Raw genomic sequence first — 18,206 nt, forward strand, 5'->3', positions numbered from 1 at the left:
ATATGAACCTGGATATTATCTAATCTGGAGTAACACACCTAAAATAGTGCTGAACCATTATCTGTGTAACCATAGTAATTGTGACTTCTACACAGTGGGTATCAGTAACCACTAATGAACTATATATCTTGTTGACCGTAAATAACCAAATCTAAGTTGACTGAAATGCGTGCCTATCCTGATCTGTTAAGACCAACATTCCTGCCTGATTGCAACGTCAAGAGCTTATGACTTGGCACTCAGGACCTGCTACTTAAGAGGCAGAAACACCCATAGGGGTGATGAACAACCCATGCCTTACACACAACAACTGATGCCCCGTGGGTAAATTAACTAAGATGTAACGAGCCACCACCCGCCTAAGTACAGTAAAGATAAGCATTTATATACATTTACATAACCACCCATGAGAACGGCATGATGCTGTTAACCATAAGCAAAGAACGTGTACAGAACATTTACATTTTTAAATGTAAAGGTAGAGTGAAACATTGCAATAACCAAAGGATATCAAGACTTCCGTTTGTTTGCGTCCCCTGCAGAGAGTTCCATTTCTTGAACTGGGGACTCTTCCAAATATTTTGTAAGGTCTTTGGGATTCGTGAAGAAGTGTGGCTTGCTGTATCAAAGATCCTGAACTTTGCTGGTCCTGCAAATGAGAATTGGATGCTTTTTTCTCTGTTTGTTCCTTGTATCCACCGTTGATTTTGAGTAATCCTGTGTAAAGATTATGCGAAGACCATCCCAGGAGACGTGGTGGTTCTTCCTGGCAAATTGGAGGATGGCCTCCGTGTGTTGGTAGCGCAGTGGTTTACATATTACAGGTTGAGTTACTTTCCTATTTGAGGAATTGAATGTCTGGATCCTATGCGCTCTGCCCATTTCCAATTGATGATGGAATTTTATGCCTGTGATCATGGGTATCCAGAATTCCAGAAAAGCCGCGCATGACTCCACAGAATCCTCTGAGCCCCCTGGAACTCCGAAAATTCGTATGTTGCCCCTTCTATTGCAGTCTTCCAACTCAGCTGTGTGTCGTTTAAGTTCGCTTGTAGTTTCTCGGAGATGCTTTATTTCTTTACTGGTCTGGGAGGTTACATCTTCGATATCGCTTATTCTTTGCTCTGCGTCCATGATTTTTGAGTTGATTGTGTGTATGTCTGCTCGGATGGCGGTAAGATCCAGTTGCATGAAGTCTGTGTTTTGTTTAGTAGACTTTGCTAGGTCATGTACGTCAGCCAATTTTCTTAAGATCATGTCCATTGTGCTGTTTATATCTGATATGGCTTTGATCGGAGAGTCCGAGGTCATTGGTTCGGCTTTTGACTTTTTGATTTGAGCTCTGGATTCTTTTTCCGCCATCTTGCTCCTAGGCCAGGGGTCTGTGACAGCGATAAACAGGAGTTATCCTACACGGTGAGCTGGTGGATGATGGTAAGCTGAGTGAAAAAACTTGTGTAACACCTTCGCTCGGACAGGTCTGAGTTGGCTACTATGTAGAGGTCTGTGAAGCACTCGTAACTTAGAGATTGATGAGTTCACTCATAGGTTCTGCCACCGGTTAAGGTCGTTGCTGGTCAACCTCTGTGGATAGGACTGGGTCCCCTCTTCAGTGGTGTTATTGGTGTTACTGCTAGTACTTGTAGCCTTTGATAATAAGTGCGAGCCTGTATTTGCGCGAAGTTAGAGGCAGTTTGGGTAGCAATGGTAAAGCTAATAGTGATCAATAAAGAGTTGGCAGAATCTAACAATGGGTTTGAATGGCATCAAAGGTGCTGCAGAGATAATACAGGCAGTACACGTAAGCGGTTCATGCGAGGCTCAGGCGGAGCCAAGTCCTAGATCACAGCAAGATTGGTGAAGTTTGATGCAGTTTTGTGGAGTTTAGTGAGGTTTTGGTGAAGTTTGGTGAACTATCAGCAAGCCCTTTGTTGCAGCTCTCCTCACTGCTGGTGATTAGTGCAAACCAAAATACTCAAGTGCCCCCGGGGCGCTACTAAGCTGCAGGACTTTGTTTCTCCACATTACTATCTGGTGTCTGCAAGGAAGAAGGAAGACCTGGGCTACGGTAGGCTGTTGGTCGTTGACCATGCGCGAAAGTCCTGGCGCACTCTTCCAGTCTCCCGATCATCAGAGTTGTGCTGCCATTTTGAAATCGAGATCCTTTCTACCTTATGGTTGTGCTTGTGCAATGTGCGTACATTATTCCTGGCAGATTTTGTGGCCGAGGTGGAGGCAACTACCCATGTGTAACAGGTTTGATAAAACTATATAGTGTACAAACAATGTTTGGAAATAGAGTTTCTGCAAATGTAATTTGCACATCACCAAGTAAAGTGTTCTGGTTTGTTTTGCTTTTATTTAACTCTTTGTTTGCATCACAATTCTTAATTACAAAAAATGTGGTTTTGTAATTCCTGATATATCTTGAAATATATGTAATATTAATTTACAGCCTATTTATTTAAATGTTTTGTTAGAGAAAAATAAACTGACGTCTTCAGACATCTCACTTGACAGAAACCTCTAACTCTAGTAAGCTCAGCTCAGCACCATGTGACTCTGGGCAATAGCTCACTTAATCTCCACAACGGCCCCCAGCGCCTTGAGACCCGTAAGGGTGAGTAGTTTACACTTTACAAATACGGATTTACAAATACAAAACACGGATTTACTTCTTGAATAAACAGAACACATGTTCCTTTCCAGCCTAAGTTTACTCGCCAGATGGGTGCTAGGAGGTGCTCCACCTGATAAAATTTTACTCGCAATTGCGAGTGGGCGATTAGATTTTTCGAGGCCTGGAACTTGTTCAATTTAGTATGATTGTGGCACTATGAGGCTGGCATTACTTATTACTTGCATGCCAATTGCAAAATTGTTTCTTTGAGTGGAAAGGTACGATAGAAGGTAACCGATCTATCTTTTGGACTCGGTTCCGACCGGCATTCAGAGAATACGAGTCTGTTGGAGCCGAATCACAAAGGTCTATGGACCGCGGTTCCGACCAACGTATTACAGTGTTGGATTCGGAAACTGACTTTGGGGACCTGTAGCAGGGCCAGCTCCCCCCCCCCCCTTCACCCAAGGGACTCCAGTTGGAGCCTTGGGGGTACCTATGGGACCCCTCTTTACAACCATGCTCAATGTGTCAGGCACCACGGGGTGCCTGCGACAGGGTGGAAGGTTTTCCGGAACCACCCCTTTTTTTCAATGGGAGCCTGTGTTGTCAGTCAGAACACAGGCTCCTATTGAAGTCAATGGTAGTCCGACCGAACGGTGTTCGGAAACATCGTATTCGGTCAGTCAGACTCGCCGAACCAGAGTCGGTTTGAACCGATTCCGACAAGGAGTCGGTCGGAATGCTTTCCGACCAACATCGTAGTGAGGCCCGTAATATGAGTCATTGACATTAAAATACATTCACAAAGTGGTATATGTTTCCAATCACAGAATATCCCAAATACACTTAAAAGTGGAATCACCGGCCACTTGTCTCAGAACCATGCACTTTCTGTCATCAGCACTTCTCCCACCAGAGCAGTTCAAACATGAATGGCAAAATATCCTAGTTTTCAAACGTTTTCCACATACTTATGGCTCTGATATATTTGCAGTAAATGAAAAAGGTATCCTTTTGGACCGAATAATTAAGTGCAAAGGAAAGTTTTTCCACAAGTACCCTCATTCGGACCCTATAATCTCATTCATTCGTCCATGCGGAGGAAGATTGCAATACATATAATCAGAGAATACACAAAACAAGATTATGAACTTATAAAAGTCTGACTTCACAGGTAAATTTATTGGTTGTTCAACATATAATAAAAACAAAGGAATTATTTCATACACACAATAATTCAACATAAGTACCCTATAGCTTACAATAAAAACAAAAAACCTAAATTCATAAAAGTACAAAATCACAATCGCTAAAAACCATAAAAAATGAGTCACTAATACAGACAAACACAATATGTCATAAGGAATATTACACATCCGTAGTAACAATATATAGGTCGTAGAACCAGGTACTTTTGTGCTTAGTACTCGTTAACTGTCGCCCATGTAAACAGATTTGTGTAGAAGAATAGATAATTTGCTGAATAATTTGGCGATTTTACCCCAAAAATTGTTTGTAGCTCAAACAGATCAAGTTACAAAAAAATGTGACTTGTCTTGCTGTGAAGTAGAGGACCATCTGCAAAGGTTGACTGGTCACCTTTCTCACCACTGTATTTGCATATTACACTACTAATGAGGCAAAGCCTTTGCAGAGACTGTTGGTATGTGTAAAAATGTCAAAATCATAAAGTATCAGAAAATGTACCACCTTATGCTGCAGCCTTTTTTTTTTTTTTTTGTTTGCTGCATAATTTAGTCAACACTGCGACATAATTTTGTTCTCCATTGCTGCACAATTCCAGTGCCCCCAAAGCAGGCAGCACATGTTAAGTGCTTGTGCATGAAGCAGGGAGTTTGTGCATTTAGTTTGGTGTGCATGCAAATCCTGCATTGCCGATCCCTGGTGAGTTACACTACTACTGCTGAAACAAGGCCAATGGAGGGACCAATGAGTGAGGCGGGCTGGCTTCAATGGTCCTGTAATCTCGGTGACAAAGTCACTGTAGCTCTAGGGTGTGCTGCTTCGTACACCTGTCTGCACGACTGGAGGTGAACTTGATATGGATTGTGGTGGACAGGCCTTCATGGTTAACCCACACTTGCCAGTGCTAGGGTCCACCTGCTGGTGCTAAGAAACCAGGGCTTCTAAGGTCAAGCGGGGCCTTCTAAAGTCTAGCATGGGAATGTTCTCCCTCAGGAGAGTGGTCTGGTGGACTGGTCATGAAGGCTGAACCTGGTTCCCCAGTTCCAAATACAGCAGCTCTGGTCATAGTGCCACATCCTCTTCCCCACTGAACACCATACTGCCCCACTGGGAGTGTGGTTTAAAAAGACAACATCCCTGAACACAGTGACCTAGTTGAGTGAATGTAGTGCCTGTTTTTATGGTGTGTGCAATGTATTAGTTAGGTTACGTCCTGGCAGGCTAGAACCAGCTTGCAGAGGTGAATACATTGAGTTAGTAATGCTTACACTTGATATGTGCTGCCCCATGAAATTTCACAGACCACTGTTATAAGCACTATGTAAAAAGCTGTTAAATCAGTTATTTACTTTGTTCATTTGTGAAACATTGACTTGGGAGAGAGAGAGAGAGAGAGATTCTGTTGATTTACAGTGAAACGCTATCTATATGTTCTACAAGGTAAAAATACTTTTATATTTTTTACAATAAACTGAAAATGTAGTATTTAGCGAATTAACCGAATTTAGCTTTGTTCAACACAAAATATAACTCTGGTTATAGGCTGGTGAATATCAATTTAATATTCACAGGGTTTCAGTGTAAAAATAAACAAACCAAAAAAAATGCTCACATTTTAAATGGTGAAAGGTGTTGAAGAGGTAATGGAATTGATCGCCCACTTGTTTTGACAGTAATAGGAGATTTGGCCCTGCTAACAGTCTGAGTTTCCTGGTCTCTGATACCAGTTTTTCTTTTTTGTGTGTGTAATTTTAGGAGAACGGTTGTGCAGTCTTGAAGACTTTTACCCAGGCAGTGGGACATACAGCAGGCATGGGTATATTTATGCCTCCCTCTCAGGGTATGTGATGAAGAAAAGTGATAATGGAATGGTAAGTAAAGACCAATTGATTTGTTGTTCTTTGATTTTGTAATTTGTGCTGGTGGCTAGGTGCTTATGAATCGGTTATTCACCTACGTTCTGTGTTGTTTATCAAATACCCTACTTTGGATGAAAGCTAACCAAAGAAAACAAGGTTTGTGTGGAAGTCTGATTTAGGGTACCGAGATAAACGTTTGTTTTTAAATAGTTCTTAATATCACACTGCTGCTGTTTCAAAATGCTGTAAATAAGCGATATTAACATGGCACAATTTCATAGTCCATAAAGGTCTTAAGATTTTCTCTTCCCTGGCTCCCCACCTCAACTGAAGGATGCTTCTCTAGCATTGTAAATACATTAGCCATTAAATGAGAATTTATAAGAAGACATTAATATTTTCTACCACATATCTGCTGTATTTCATTTGGCTAGTTACACCAAAATAAGAAGAGTGTTGCTGAACTGGATGTCACATTTCAGTGATCAAAGGTCTGGACAGAATTGCGGTTGTGCCCTTGAACTCTACTAACCATCAAAAATCTCACAATTGGAGATGTTCCCAAAAATCACTATTACACAATCTTTTCTTCTTAATCTGGTAATACCTTAAAGACCAGAAATAAAAGGGCGACTTCCGAGATACAACTGGATTAGGCTCTATGTACTGCTGGAAACAGTCCCAGCACCATGTATGTTGAGGATGTCAAGGTGATGGCTTTTATTAGCTTACTATAAGTTATAATAATAGTTTGATGTGTAAGATCCCTGGATTTCAAGTGCCAAAATCCGTGATACATAACAACTGAATTAGCAAAAACCAGTAGTTTATATCAACAATTAGACCCGGCGTGACTAGGAGGATAAAATGACTAGTTGACTCCATTCATTAGTTCTTAGTTCAGGTTCACTTCAGTTGAACTAAGGGTTTTCATTCCAGTTGTTTAGCAGACACTAGGCAGTGGTAACTTGCTACTGTGAGTGATAAGAGACTGTTTCATAGCAGCACATTGTCTTTTCCTTGCCTCCGCTCCACGTCCCCATATACACTCCCTCCCTCCTTTCAAACATAAGCTGCTCCTCGATGAATGGGTGTGCGTTTTTGTATATAGCGAAGTCAAAATACTTTGTTCTCAATATTCTCGAAACAAATGGTTATCGTAAACATCCATAAATATTATAATACATCAAATGCAGAAATGTAATTACATAGAATAACAAATTATACAATAAACCAATGTATAAACATTAAGAATGGAAAGCTACATTACAGTCAATCGGTATTTGTAGAGTGCACCTCGGTCACCCCTAGGGGTATCTGGGTGCTGGGGTGCAAACTCTCTGTCGAAAAGCTAGGTCTTGAGGAAACGGCGGCAAGAAGGTAGAAACAAGCAGAAAAAGGCAAAACAGAAAACAAGTGATCAGAAAAGACAAAACGGGGGGCAGAAAAGTGAGCGAAAAAGGCAAAACAGAGGGCAGAAAAATTAATAGAAAAGGCAAAACTGAGCAGAAGAGGGCAAAATGAAGGGCAGAAAAGGCAAAACAGGTGGCAGAAAAAGCTAAACGGAGCAGCAGAGGCCATCAAAACAGAGGGCTGAAAAGGCACAACAGCAAGAAACGAGCAGAGGAGGCACAAACCGAGGGCGATAGGTTGACAGGCAGCAGAGGGTAGCAGACTGCGGGCACGCTGGACAGGAAAACTGTTGCAGTGGGAGCTGGCACAAGGAGCTGCTCAATAGGGTGGCACTGCAGCCTCCATTAAGTAGGACCAGGGGGAGGACAGGGCACTGGGTGACGGAAGGAGGGAAACGGCAAAACAGTGTAGAGTAGCGAGCAGAAAAGGAAAAACAGAGGGCAGAAAAAGTAGTGAGTGGAAAAGGCAAAACGGTGGGCAGAAAAGGCAAAATAGAGCAGAAAAGGGCATAGCGGGGGCAGAAAAACTCGCAGAAAAGGCAAAACCAGGACAGAAAAGTCAAAACAAAGGGCAGAAAAACGAGCAGAAAGGCAAAACAAGAAACGAGCAGAGGAGGCACAAACAGAGGGCAATAGGTAGACAGGCGGTAGTGGACTGCGGGCGAGCTGGAAAGGAAAACTGTTGCAGAGGGAGCTGGCACAAGGACCTGCTCAATGGGGTTGTGCGGCAGCCTCCATTAAGTAGTTCCTGGGAAGGACTGGGCGCTGGGTGGCCGGAAGAGGGAAATGGTGGGAAGAGGGAAGAAATGAGCAGAAAAATAAAACCAAACAGTAGAGGGCAAAACAGAGGGCAGGAAAACAAGCAGAAAAAGCAAAACAGAGCACAATAATGAGCAGAAAAAGCAAAACAGAGGGTGTGAGAAAGTGCCATCTTTCTTGCATGGTATGCCCCCACTTTTTGCTGAATTGCTGATGTAATTTGAGTAAGTGTGCCCTGGGCTCCTGCCAATCAGGTACCCAGGGCCTATGTTCCTTCCATAAAACTTTGTTGAAGCCTAAACCCAATTGACATCTCTGTCCACATGTCAGCCCCTGGTAAATGGTACAGTAGGTACCCAGGGCCTTGTGACTAGAGAAGGGCCCTAAGGGCTGCAGCACTTATTGTGCGACCCTTAGGGGCCCTGTACCCTGACACACACACACACACTGCCCTTGCAGGCTGAGTGTCTGGGTGCAGAACAAAACAGAGTCGACATGGCACACATCCCTGTGTGCCATGCCCACAACACACACTGCCCTGCCATACATCAGCCACCCCTCTAGCTGGGTGCCCTATGCCAGTGTTGTAGGTACAGGTGCATGAGCCCTGTGCCCCTACAGTGCCCAGGTCCATTCCTGGGCACTAAGTGCAGTGCTGCCATCTAAGAGTATATGGTGCTGGGGGAGATCGTCAACACTAACTCCACAGCACCATGAAGACCGCACTGAGGACTGAGAAATTTGATATCAAACTTCTCAGTACAATGCACGACAGAGGGCATCTTAGAGATGCCCCCTGAACCTAACCTACAATCCACGTCTTGTCTGAGGGGCTGCCTAGGCTGCCACACAGCAGACATGTTGCTGGACCCCTGGGTAGAGAGCCATCCGCTCTCCTGGGCCTGCAACAATGCACATCCTGGGCGAGGTGCTAGGTCTCCTCCCCCAGGAAGGGCAGGGGAAGCTTCAAAGGCATGCCGCCTTTGTGAGCTTCTCCAGGCCACTTGCTGTACTCAGCAACTGGCCCCTACCGGTTCTGACCCCCTCTCTGGCGGGAAGACTGGCCGGAAACTCCAAGGAAGGAAAGGGGGTGTGCCAGCCTCTGCCAACCCCACCCCTCAGGTGGGGGAGGCGAGGTGAAGCACATCTCCGGGCTCTCGCCATCTTGAAGATGGGAAGCCCTGCCCAATCAGGACTAGGCTACCGCCCCCCTCCCACAGGAGAGTGGCAGGATATGGGGTGTACCCACCTGCTTTACCTGCCTGGAACGCCCCTAAATTCAGTATTTAGGGGCACCCTGAACCTTCCTTCCTCAGATCCAGATTCCGAAACAGCAAAGATCATCAAGAAACAAGACCTGCCGTGCAGCTGCTAATAAGAGGAAGACACCAGCTGCTTTGGCCCCAGCCCTTCCGGCCTGTCGACCCTCGAACCTGCTCCTGCTAAACCCCGGCATCTCCAGTGGCCAGCAACCTCACAAACCCCGGAGGACCTGGTTACCTTGTGACTCTAAGCAACTGGGACTCCCACGAGCAGTGATACTGATCAAAGCAGGTAACTGACCCCTGGCATCAGCCAGGAACCGCGCACCCTGCACACGCCAAGCCTGGCCTTTGCTGGAGTAGACAAAGACCACGGGGATGTCCCCCCGGCGACTGTGACCCCGAATCCAGCACCCAAGGACTCACCTCGACGCTCCTGACAACGCCTGTAGCCTCAGAACCAGGGACCCCTCCAACCGCGACCAGCAGAGGGTAAGATTTCCCAACACCAAAAGGCGCCCTGTGGTCCCCTGTGCCCAACTCATGGGTGCCTACCTATCCTCCAACTACCCAACTTGCCTCTCAAAGTGGTGGTCGCACCTGAAGAATCTTCGTCCCCGAGCTTGCAGCCTTTGTTCGTTCTTGAGCTTCTCCATTGAAATCCATTGAGCGCCCGGCGGCTCAAAAGCACCCTGCACCCAGCCGCCCGAGTGCCCCTGGCAGTGCAACTTCTACTCTACTCTACTTCCCCATTTGCCCCGAGCAAGTGACCAGGAGCCCAGCTCCCACAGCCGCGTGGCCTGCTAGCCAGCAGCCACCAACCAAGTGCCCCCTGCCTCCCATAGGATAACATTGGGCCTAACTCACTCTGCACCCGGCTGCCCCTGTGCCGCTGAGGGTGGAACAACTGTACTTACCTGACCCTAGGAGACCCCTGAGTCTATGCCTAGAACCTTAACTCTACCAGTCGAGTACTTACCCAAAAGCCGATAACTCTTTTCTTTCATAGAGTAACATTAACTGGTTTCAATTTGAAATTCTTTTAAGTGTCGAGTTTCTAAACTTTAAAATATTCACCTAAAATCAACCGAGTAACGAAAACACTCATCTGCTAACAGGAGAGATCCCAGTGCTGGATCTTGGTGCCCAGCACTGACCCTGAAAAGTAATTACAACCATACTTACCGCTAACCCAATTTTCTTCCATAGGAAACCATTGACTGTTTTTCTGTGAAATTTCTTCTAAGTGTCGATTTTTACAAACTACAAATATTCTTTCAAAATTGCACCAACTGTGAAAACGTAATTACTTGCCCTTCTTAGATAGATGTCCCAGTGCTGAACCTAGGAGCCCAGCACTGGATTACAAAAGTAACGAGTACATACTTTACCTATAATTTGAATTTCCTTCCATAGGATAACATTGCCTGTTTTTTGCTGAAAAAGTTTCTAAGTGTCGATTTTGCAAACTTACAAATATTAGTTAAAAATCGCCTGTATAACCAAAACACATTCATTCACCTGTTTACAGGTGATGCACCAGTGCTGGATCCAGGATCCAACACGGAGTTAGAAAAAGTAACAATAACCCCACTTACCTGCTAAGTGAATTTCCTCCCATAGGATAACATTGGTAATTCTATTAAGTGTCAACTTTTAAAATACCAAAATATTGCTTAAAAATCACTTCTGTAACCAAAACGCGTTTACTCAATTGTTTACAGGAAATGTCCCAGGACTGAATCCAGGATCCAGTCCTGTGGTTAGAAAAGTAATCCTTAAAGTAACTAATTGCATTTAACTAGAAATTCCCATTGAGCTCAATGTATTATTGTGTTTGAAATTGTGTTACCTATTGCAACTACTGTAACTATTATATTCAAATGTCTATTGCCTATTGAAAAGTATTTATCTCAATCTGAGAAAGTATATTTTGATACCTATTGTTGGTTCTAAAATTAAAACAGCTACATATTTTTATACAAAAACCATTGGCCCAGAGTTCAGTTCTTGAGTGTGTGAGACCATTTGCTGACTGAGTGTGTACAACAAATGCTTTACACTGTCCTCTGACACTGCCTTTCTGCTCGACTAAGCTACCACTTTAGAGAGTAAGGTTATATCTAACTTTAGCCTCTGCCAAACGGGGCAAAAAAAATTAGCAGTAAAGGCAGAACAGTGGGCACAAAAGGCAAAACAAACCAGGAGAGGGCAGAGAAACGAGCAGAAAAGCAAAACCGAGGGAAGAAAAACAAGCACAAAAGGAAAAAAAAAGCAGAAAAGGGCAAAATAGGGCAGACAAAAAAGGCAAAACAGGGCAGAAAAATGCAACAAACTGGCAGAAAGACAAGCAGAAAAGGCGACACGAAGGACAGAAAAACTAGCAAAAAACACAAAACGGGCAGAACCAGCATTGAAAATGCAATAGGTCTCGCCTTTGATTAAGTTTAAGACATTTGATTTGCTAATGGTATAGTATAGCAAAGCAAATGGCTTTAACTTAATGAAAGGCAAGACCTATTGCATTTTTAGTGCTCGTTTATTCTTTGTTGACTTGTTCTTCTTTCTTGAGGCATTACTAAATGCTGTTCACTGTTTTTCAATAAACTCAAACTTTAAAAAAAGACTGTGGATGCAAGGGTCTGTGTGAGTACAAGGCCAGATAACTATTTAAATATCTGTTTTTACTTCATTTCCCATAGTGCGGGTGGAGGTCGCAATGCTCAGGGTGGGGGGTCTGAACGCTGAGGTGGGGGGCTGGGGTTGTGAATGCCTGGATGGGGTTCATATGCTCAGGGCGGGGGCTCAAATGCTTAGGGTGTCTCTGAACTCTCAGGGGGACACAGATGGAGGCCCAGGGTTGGGGGAGAAGGGGGTGGTACCAACGCTGAAGGTGATGGGGTTCCTGTGCCCAACAGCCCTCAGGGTGGAGGGCCCTTTAATTCTCAGCGAGGGGAAGTGTGGGTGAAGCGGGGGGAGAACGGAGTTGACGGGTCCAGCTACCCGGACAAGCTTCCGAATTGTCAGTTATTTTCTAAGTGAAAGCAAGGGTCGGTCAGGAGCCCGCACAGACGAGGGCGGACAGTATTCGATGTCCAGGGGGAGCGGATGAGGCCCAGACTACCCCTCCCCCCCCCCCCCCCCCTCCCACGCCGCAGCAGACTCTATTTCCCTATGCTTGCTCTTCTCTCTGTGGCTGTTTCTCATTGTCTTTCTCTCAGTTGTTCCCTTTCCTTCCTTCCCTTTCGCTGTGTGTTTCTCTGTGTGCACCCCCACCGTCATTCCAGCTCTCTTTATAATTTCTTTCTCAGTGCCCTTCTGTTCTCTCTCCGGCCTGGCGCTCCAGCCCTCCCTTTTTGTCACGGGCACGCGCAACCCTTCGCCTCTTCTCTAAATTCAAGCAAAAATGTGTTACGGGTCATGTAAATGTATGTACAACCAAGGCTGTCTAGCGCGCATATGTGTGTTATTCCCAGATGCACATAGGGCTTACGAATAAGAAAGGGCCAGAAATAGACACTAGGAGCCTATTGTTCACGGCCAGAGTGTGGTGTCAAATACAATGCCATATATTCCCTCAAATATAGAACAGTGCAAAGCTGAACAGAGCAGTGCAGCCAAGAAGAGGGCCAACAGAACTGATCCCAACAGAACTGGGCAGAATGGAACAGGGCAGCACAGAACTGGTCAGAACAGAACAGGGAAGAGCAGAACATGGAAACACAGACAAGACGAGCAGAGCGAAATCGAACCACCAACAAACGGCAGAGCTAACATTTGGAAAAGAAAGTAGGAGACGTTCTGCGTGAAGAAAGATGAAAAGTGAAGGACCGAGACGGGAGAACAAAGAAGGGAGAGGAAGAGAAGGGGAATGGGGGAAGGCAGGGTATGCCGTAGAAAGGCAGAAGAGACTGGGTGGTGAAAGGGAAAGACGTGTTCTAAAGAGAGGGGCACAAAGGGGGCTCTTGAAGAGGAGGGAAGTGAGCAAGAGGAGAAACGGAGAGAGAAAGCGAAAATGTATATGACCAGGATTAAGGAGAAAGACATGATTTTGTGTGTGCAGAGCTGAAAAGTCACACCCCTTGGAGCACCTCCTGCCTGCTCAGACTGACATGTTACAGTCTCCGGCTTAGAGATACGGAACTACAACGGATGTACTAAAGTTACCAAAGCCTCCCCTCCTCCCGACCCCCGCCCATGAACAATGCAACAATGAAACTAGGCGTGACAGACCAGCTGCCAGGGCCTGCGACAGGTGCGGAATTATTACAATACAATATCACACCAATATTGGCGCAAAGCTCTCTCGGGAAGCTGTTAAAACTGATATTTGGGTGTAAAGCGCCTAAAAGTAGAATGATCGCAAGGCTACTCAACCATATTCATCACCACATGGTCATCTAGCCCCCCCCCCCCCTCCCACGCCACACACACACATCTGCCTATTTTTAAGGGGGTTTACCGACAAAAATATCTTGTGCAGGGGCTCAGCCTTACGATGTTTGAAGACCACTACAACAGTGCCAACAAAGCACGGCATATATGATGAAGACATTACAGCGGAAACGATAGTTAAAGGGAAATTGGTTTAAAATGTATCTTCTTTAGATCTTAAACTCTCAATGCTCGCAATGTTCTGGCTGGAATGCTGATAATAAAGGATGGAAAAGATGGACTGGAGGTGAAAGGATGGATAATAAGCCTGCTAACTGCGCCGCTCGTCCTTCTGCAGTAGAGAGGGGGAGGGGGGGAGAATAAGCGCGGCAGCGTGGTTAACGCGCAAAGGGGGGGTGAGCGCGGCAAAGCAAAACAAAAAAAAATTGTTGCGCGCCGGCTTCCTTCAACTCTGGGTGCGCGCGTGCACTGTTGAAAGTGAAAGCACGCCGGAGCCAGAGTTGAAGGAAGCTGGTGTGAACAAGATGGCGACGGAATGTCTACTGTTCCACGGACCCGCGCATGCTGTCTACTATGGACAGATGGCGAGAGCAGCCATCTTTGTCCATGCAGGCGCGTGCATGAGCCCACGGCAGAGAATCGATTCCAAAAGGTCTCTCAGACGGAGGACAGAAAAACGAGCAAAATAGAGCAAGAAATGAGCAGAGGCACAAATGGAGGGCAGCTGACCGCAGGAAAGATGGACAAGAGAACTGTCGCAGTGGAGCTGGCATGGTGATTATTTCTGTTTGCAAAAAAATATATAAAATTATCACGCACAAATACATATTTGAAATTTCTTCTCTTAGTAACCAAACATTGCATTAGACCTAGCATGGTCTAAATCAGAACTTAAACCCTGTTCAGTGCTTACCAGGGTTTACTTTATTAACATTCATTTAATTGCTTGTTTCTTGACGGCTTTTCTTGCCCAAGCTTGTCCATCTTGTGCTTGTCCCTCCTCTGGAGCATAGACTCTTACCATATTTCTGACTGACTGGCTCCTATCTTTCCACTGCTCACTTTTATGGAACATTTCTTTTTTCTTTTTGCTTAGTTTGAGAAAGTGGCTCTGTATATGCTGTTCCCAAATAGGTACAGTGTGTACAGAGTCCACAGTCCCCAGAGGTTTGGCAGAGGTTAAAGTTAGATATAACCTTACTCTCTAAAGTGGTAGCTTGGTCGAGCAGTAAGGCAGTATCGGAGGACAGTGTAAAGCATTTGTTGTACACACTCAGTCAGCAAATGGTCTCACACACTCAAGAACTGAATTCTAGGCCAATGGTTTAAATAAACAAGGATTGGCATAGCCAATAGGTCTCGCCTTTGGGACCTTAGAAGTGTTTAGCCATGCAACAGTTGCATAACTGAATACTTATAAGGTCCCAAAAGCGAGACCTATTTGCTATGCAAAGCGGCCGTGGGGCCGCAAAAGTGAAAGTGATTGCGATCACGATCAACCATCAAAGCGGCTGTGCGGCCGCGAAAGTAATCGCGGTAAAGCGAGGCGCGCATGCCCGCGCTCATGCACTGTACCTCTAGGCTGGCCTGGTAGCACTTTTTGGAGCCCTCTCAATAAGTCTGGCCAGACCAGCGCATGCGCTGGGTCAGGCGAGACCTAAAAAATATATGGTTGTTTTATTTTAGAACCAACAATAGGTATCAAAATATGCTTTCTCAGAATGAGATGCTTTAGTTAAATACTTTTGCAATATGCAATTTACTTTTGTAGGTAATAGTTACAGGTTGTTGCAATAAGCAACACAATTTCAAACACAATAATACACTGAGCTCAATGTGAGTTTTAAGTTATTTGCAATAGATTACTTTCAGGATTACTTTTCTAACTCCAGGACTGGATCCTCGATTCAGTCCTGGGACAGGTCTTGGAAACAAGTGAGTAAATTCGTTTTAGTTACTGCTGTGATTTTTAGGCAATATTTTGCTATTTTAAAAGTTGACACTTAGAAGAAATTTCATAGAAAAACAGTCAGTGATTCCCTATGGGAGAAAATTCAAGTTACAGGTAAAGTATGTTCTCGTTACTTTTGTAATCCAGGGCTGGGCTCCTAGGCTCAGTACTGGGACATCTATCTAAAACAGGTAAGTAATTACGTTTTCACAGTTGGTACGATTTTTAAAGAAGATTTGTAGTTTGCAAAAATCGACACTTAGAAGAAATTTCACAGAAAATCAGTCAATGATTTCCTATGGAAGAAAATTGGGATAGTGGTAAGTACGGTTGTGAGTCCTTTTCAGGGTCAGTGCTGGGCATCAAGATCCAGCACTGGGATCTCTCCTAATAGCAGGTGAGTATTTCCGTTTTCGTTACTCGGATGATTTTAGGTGAATATTTTAAGTTTTAGAAACTCCACACTTAGGAGAAATTTCAGAAGAAACCAGTCAATGTTGAAAATTGGGTTATCGGCTTATGGGTAAGTACTCGACTGGCAGAGTTGAGGTTCTGGGCACAGACTCGGGGTGGGGGGGGGGTCTCCGAGGGTCAGGTTGGTACAGTTGTTACTCCCTCAGCGGCACTGGGGCGGCCGGTTGCAGAGTGAGTTAGACCCAATGTTATCCTATGGCTGGGCAGGGGGTTGGTTGGTGGCTGCTGACTAGCAGGCCACGCGGCTGTGGGAGCTGGGCTCCTGGTCACTTGCTCGGGGCAAATGGGGAAGTACGTAGGAGAAGAAGTTACACTGCCAGGGCCACTTGGGCGGCTGGGTGCAGGGTGCTTTTGAGCCTTCGGGCGCTCCATGGATTTCAATGAGAAAGCTCCAGGACGAACAAAGGCTGCAAGCTCTGGGACGAAGATTCTTCAGGTGCCACCACCACTTCGAGAGGTAAGTTGGGTAGTTGGAGGATAGGTAGGTACCCAGGAGTCGGGCACAGGGGGCCGCAGGGTCCAGGGGTGCCTTTTGGTGTCGGGTAAATCTTACCCTCTGTTGATCGCGGTTGGGGGGGGTCCCTGGTTCTGAGGCTGCAGGCGTCGTCTTAAGTGTCGAGGTGGGTCCTTGGGTGCCGGATTCGGGGTCACAGTCGCCAGGGGGACATCATTTGGGTCTTTGTCCACTCCGGCACAGGCCAGGCTTGGCGGGTGCAGAGTGTGCAGAGTTCGCGGTTCTGGGCTGATGCCAGGGGTTAGAAAATTGCTTTGAGCCGAGCCACTGCTCATGGGAGTCACAGATGCTCAGAGTCAGGTTGCTGGCCACAAGAGGTGCCGGGATGTTGCAAGAGCAGGTTCGAGGTTCGACAGGCCGGTAGGGCTGGGGCCAAAGCAGTTGGTGTCTTCCTCCTCTTAGCAGCTGCATGGCTTTTTGCTTTTTCGGAATCTGGAATCTAAAGAAGGAAGGTTCAGGGTGCCTCTAAATGCTAGATTTAGGGGCGTTACAGGTAGGTAAAGGACAGGGGCCAATGGGTCTCTGCCCTGGGGTGGGTACACCCCCTATCCTGCCACTCTCCTGTGGGAGGGGGACAGTTGCCTAGTCTTGATTGGGCAGGGCTTCCCATCTTCAAGATTGCGAACGCCCGGAGATGTGCTTCACCTCGCCTCCCCCTACTGAGGATTGGGGTTGGCAGGCTGGCACATCCCCTGTCCTTACTTGGGGTTTCCGGCCAGTCTTCCCACCAGAGTGGGGGTCAGAACCGGTGGGGGCCAGTTTGCTGGGTACAGCAAGTGGCCTGGAGAAGCTCACAAAGGCGGCATGCCTTTGAAGCTTCCCCCTGCCCATCCTGGGGGAGGAGACCTAGCACCTCGCCCAGGATGTGCAGTGTTGCAGGCTCAAAAGAGTGGGGGCTCTCCACCCAGGGGTCGAGCAACAGGTCTGCGGTGTGGCAGCCTAGGCAGCCGCCCAGACCAGACGTGGATTGTAGGTTAGGTTTCAGGGGGCATCTCTAAGATGCCCTCTGTAGTGCTTTGTACATTAAACCCGCACTGATGCCAGTGTGGGATTTAATGTGCTGAGAAGTTTGATACCAAACTTCAGTCTTCATTGTTGCCATCATGGTGCTGTGGAGTTCGTGTTTGACGAGCTCTCAGCACCATATGCTCTTAAATGGCAGCACTGCACCTACAGTGCCCAGGAATGGACCTGGGTACTGTAGGGGCACAGGGCTCATGCTCCTGTGCCCACACCACTGGCATAGGGCACCCAGCTAGAGGGGTGGCTGATGTATGCCAGGGCAGTGTAGGTTGTGGGCATGGCACACAGGGATGTGTGCCATGTCGACTTTGTTTTGCCTTGGTACCCAGACACTCAGCCTGCAAGGGCAGTGTGGTTGTGTTAGGGTACAGGGCCTCTAAGGGTGGCACAATAAGTGCTGCAGCCCTTAAAGGCCTTCCCTGGTCACAAGGCCCTGGGTACCATTTACCAGGGGCTGACATGTGGCCAGGGTTTGCCAATTTGGGATTTTAGGTTTTAGAGAAGGAACATAGGCCCTGGGCACCTGATTGGCAGGAGTCCAGGGCACACTCAGTCAAAGTACATTCAGCAAAAAGTGGGGGCATACCATGCAAGAAAGATGGCACTTTCTCACACTTAGGCAGTCCAATAGAGTGCATGCGTGTTCCAGCTCTCCATTGTGTGCCTCTCCCCTGCCAGATGAACACCCCACGCTCCATGATGCCATCACCTTCATGTTATAAACAAAT

At 46.2% G+C, this 18,206-nt stretch overlaps 1 protein-coding gene across 1 annotated transcript in view; it reads left to right on the plus strand.

Moving 5' to 3' along the window:
* The window catches only part of EXOSC1 (exosome component 1), a 125,199-nt gene that overhangs the window by 12,501 nt on the left and 94,492 nt on the right, over positions 1-18,206 (plus strand). Inside the window, exon 2 of the mRNA XM_085606386.1 lies at positions 5,585-5,700. Within this exon, the coding sequence (XP_085462512.1) occupies positions 5,585-5,700 (116 nt within the window). The remainder of the gene's footprint in view (positions 1-5,584; positions 5,701-18,206) is intronic.

The sequence above is a fragment of the Triturus cristatus genome, chromosome 1_2 (assembly GCF_964204655.1).
Source record: "Triturus cristatus chromosome 1_2, aTriCri1.1, whole genome shotgun sequence".
NCBI classification, from domain to species: domain Eukaryota; kingdom Metazoa; phylum Chordata; class Amphibia; order Caudata; family Salamandridae; genus Triturus; species Triturus cristatus.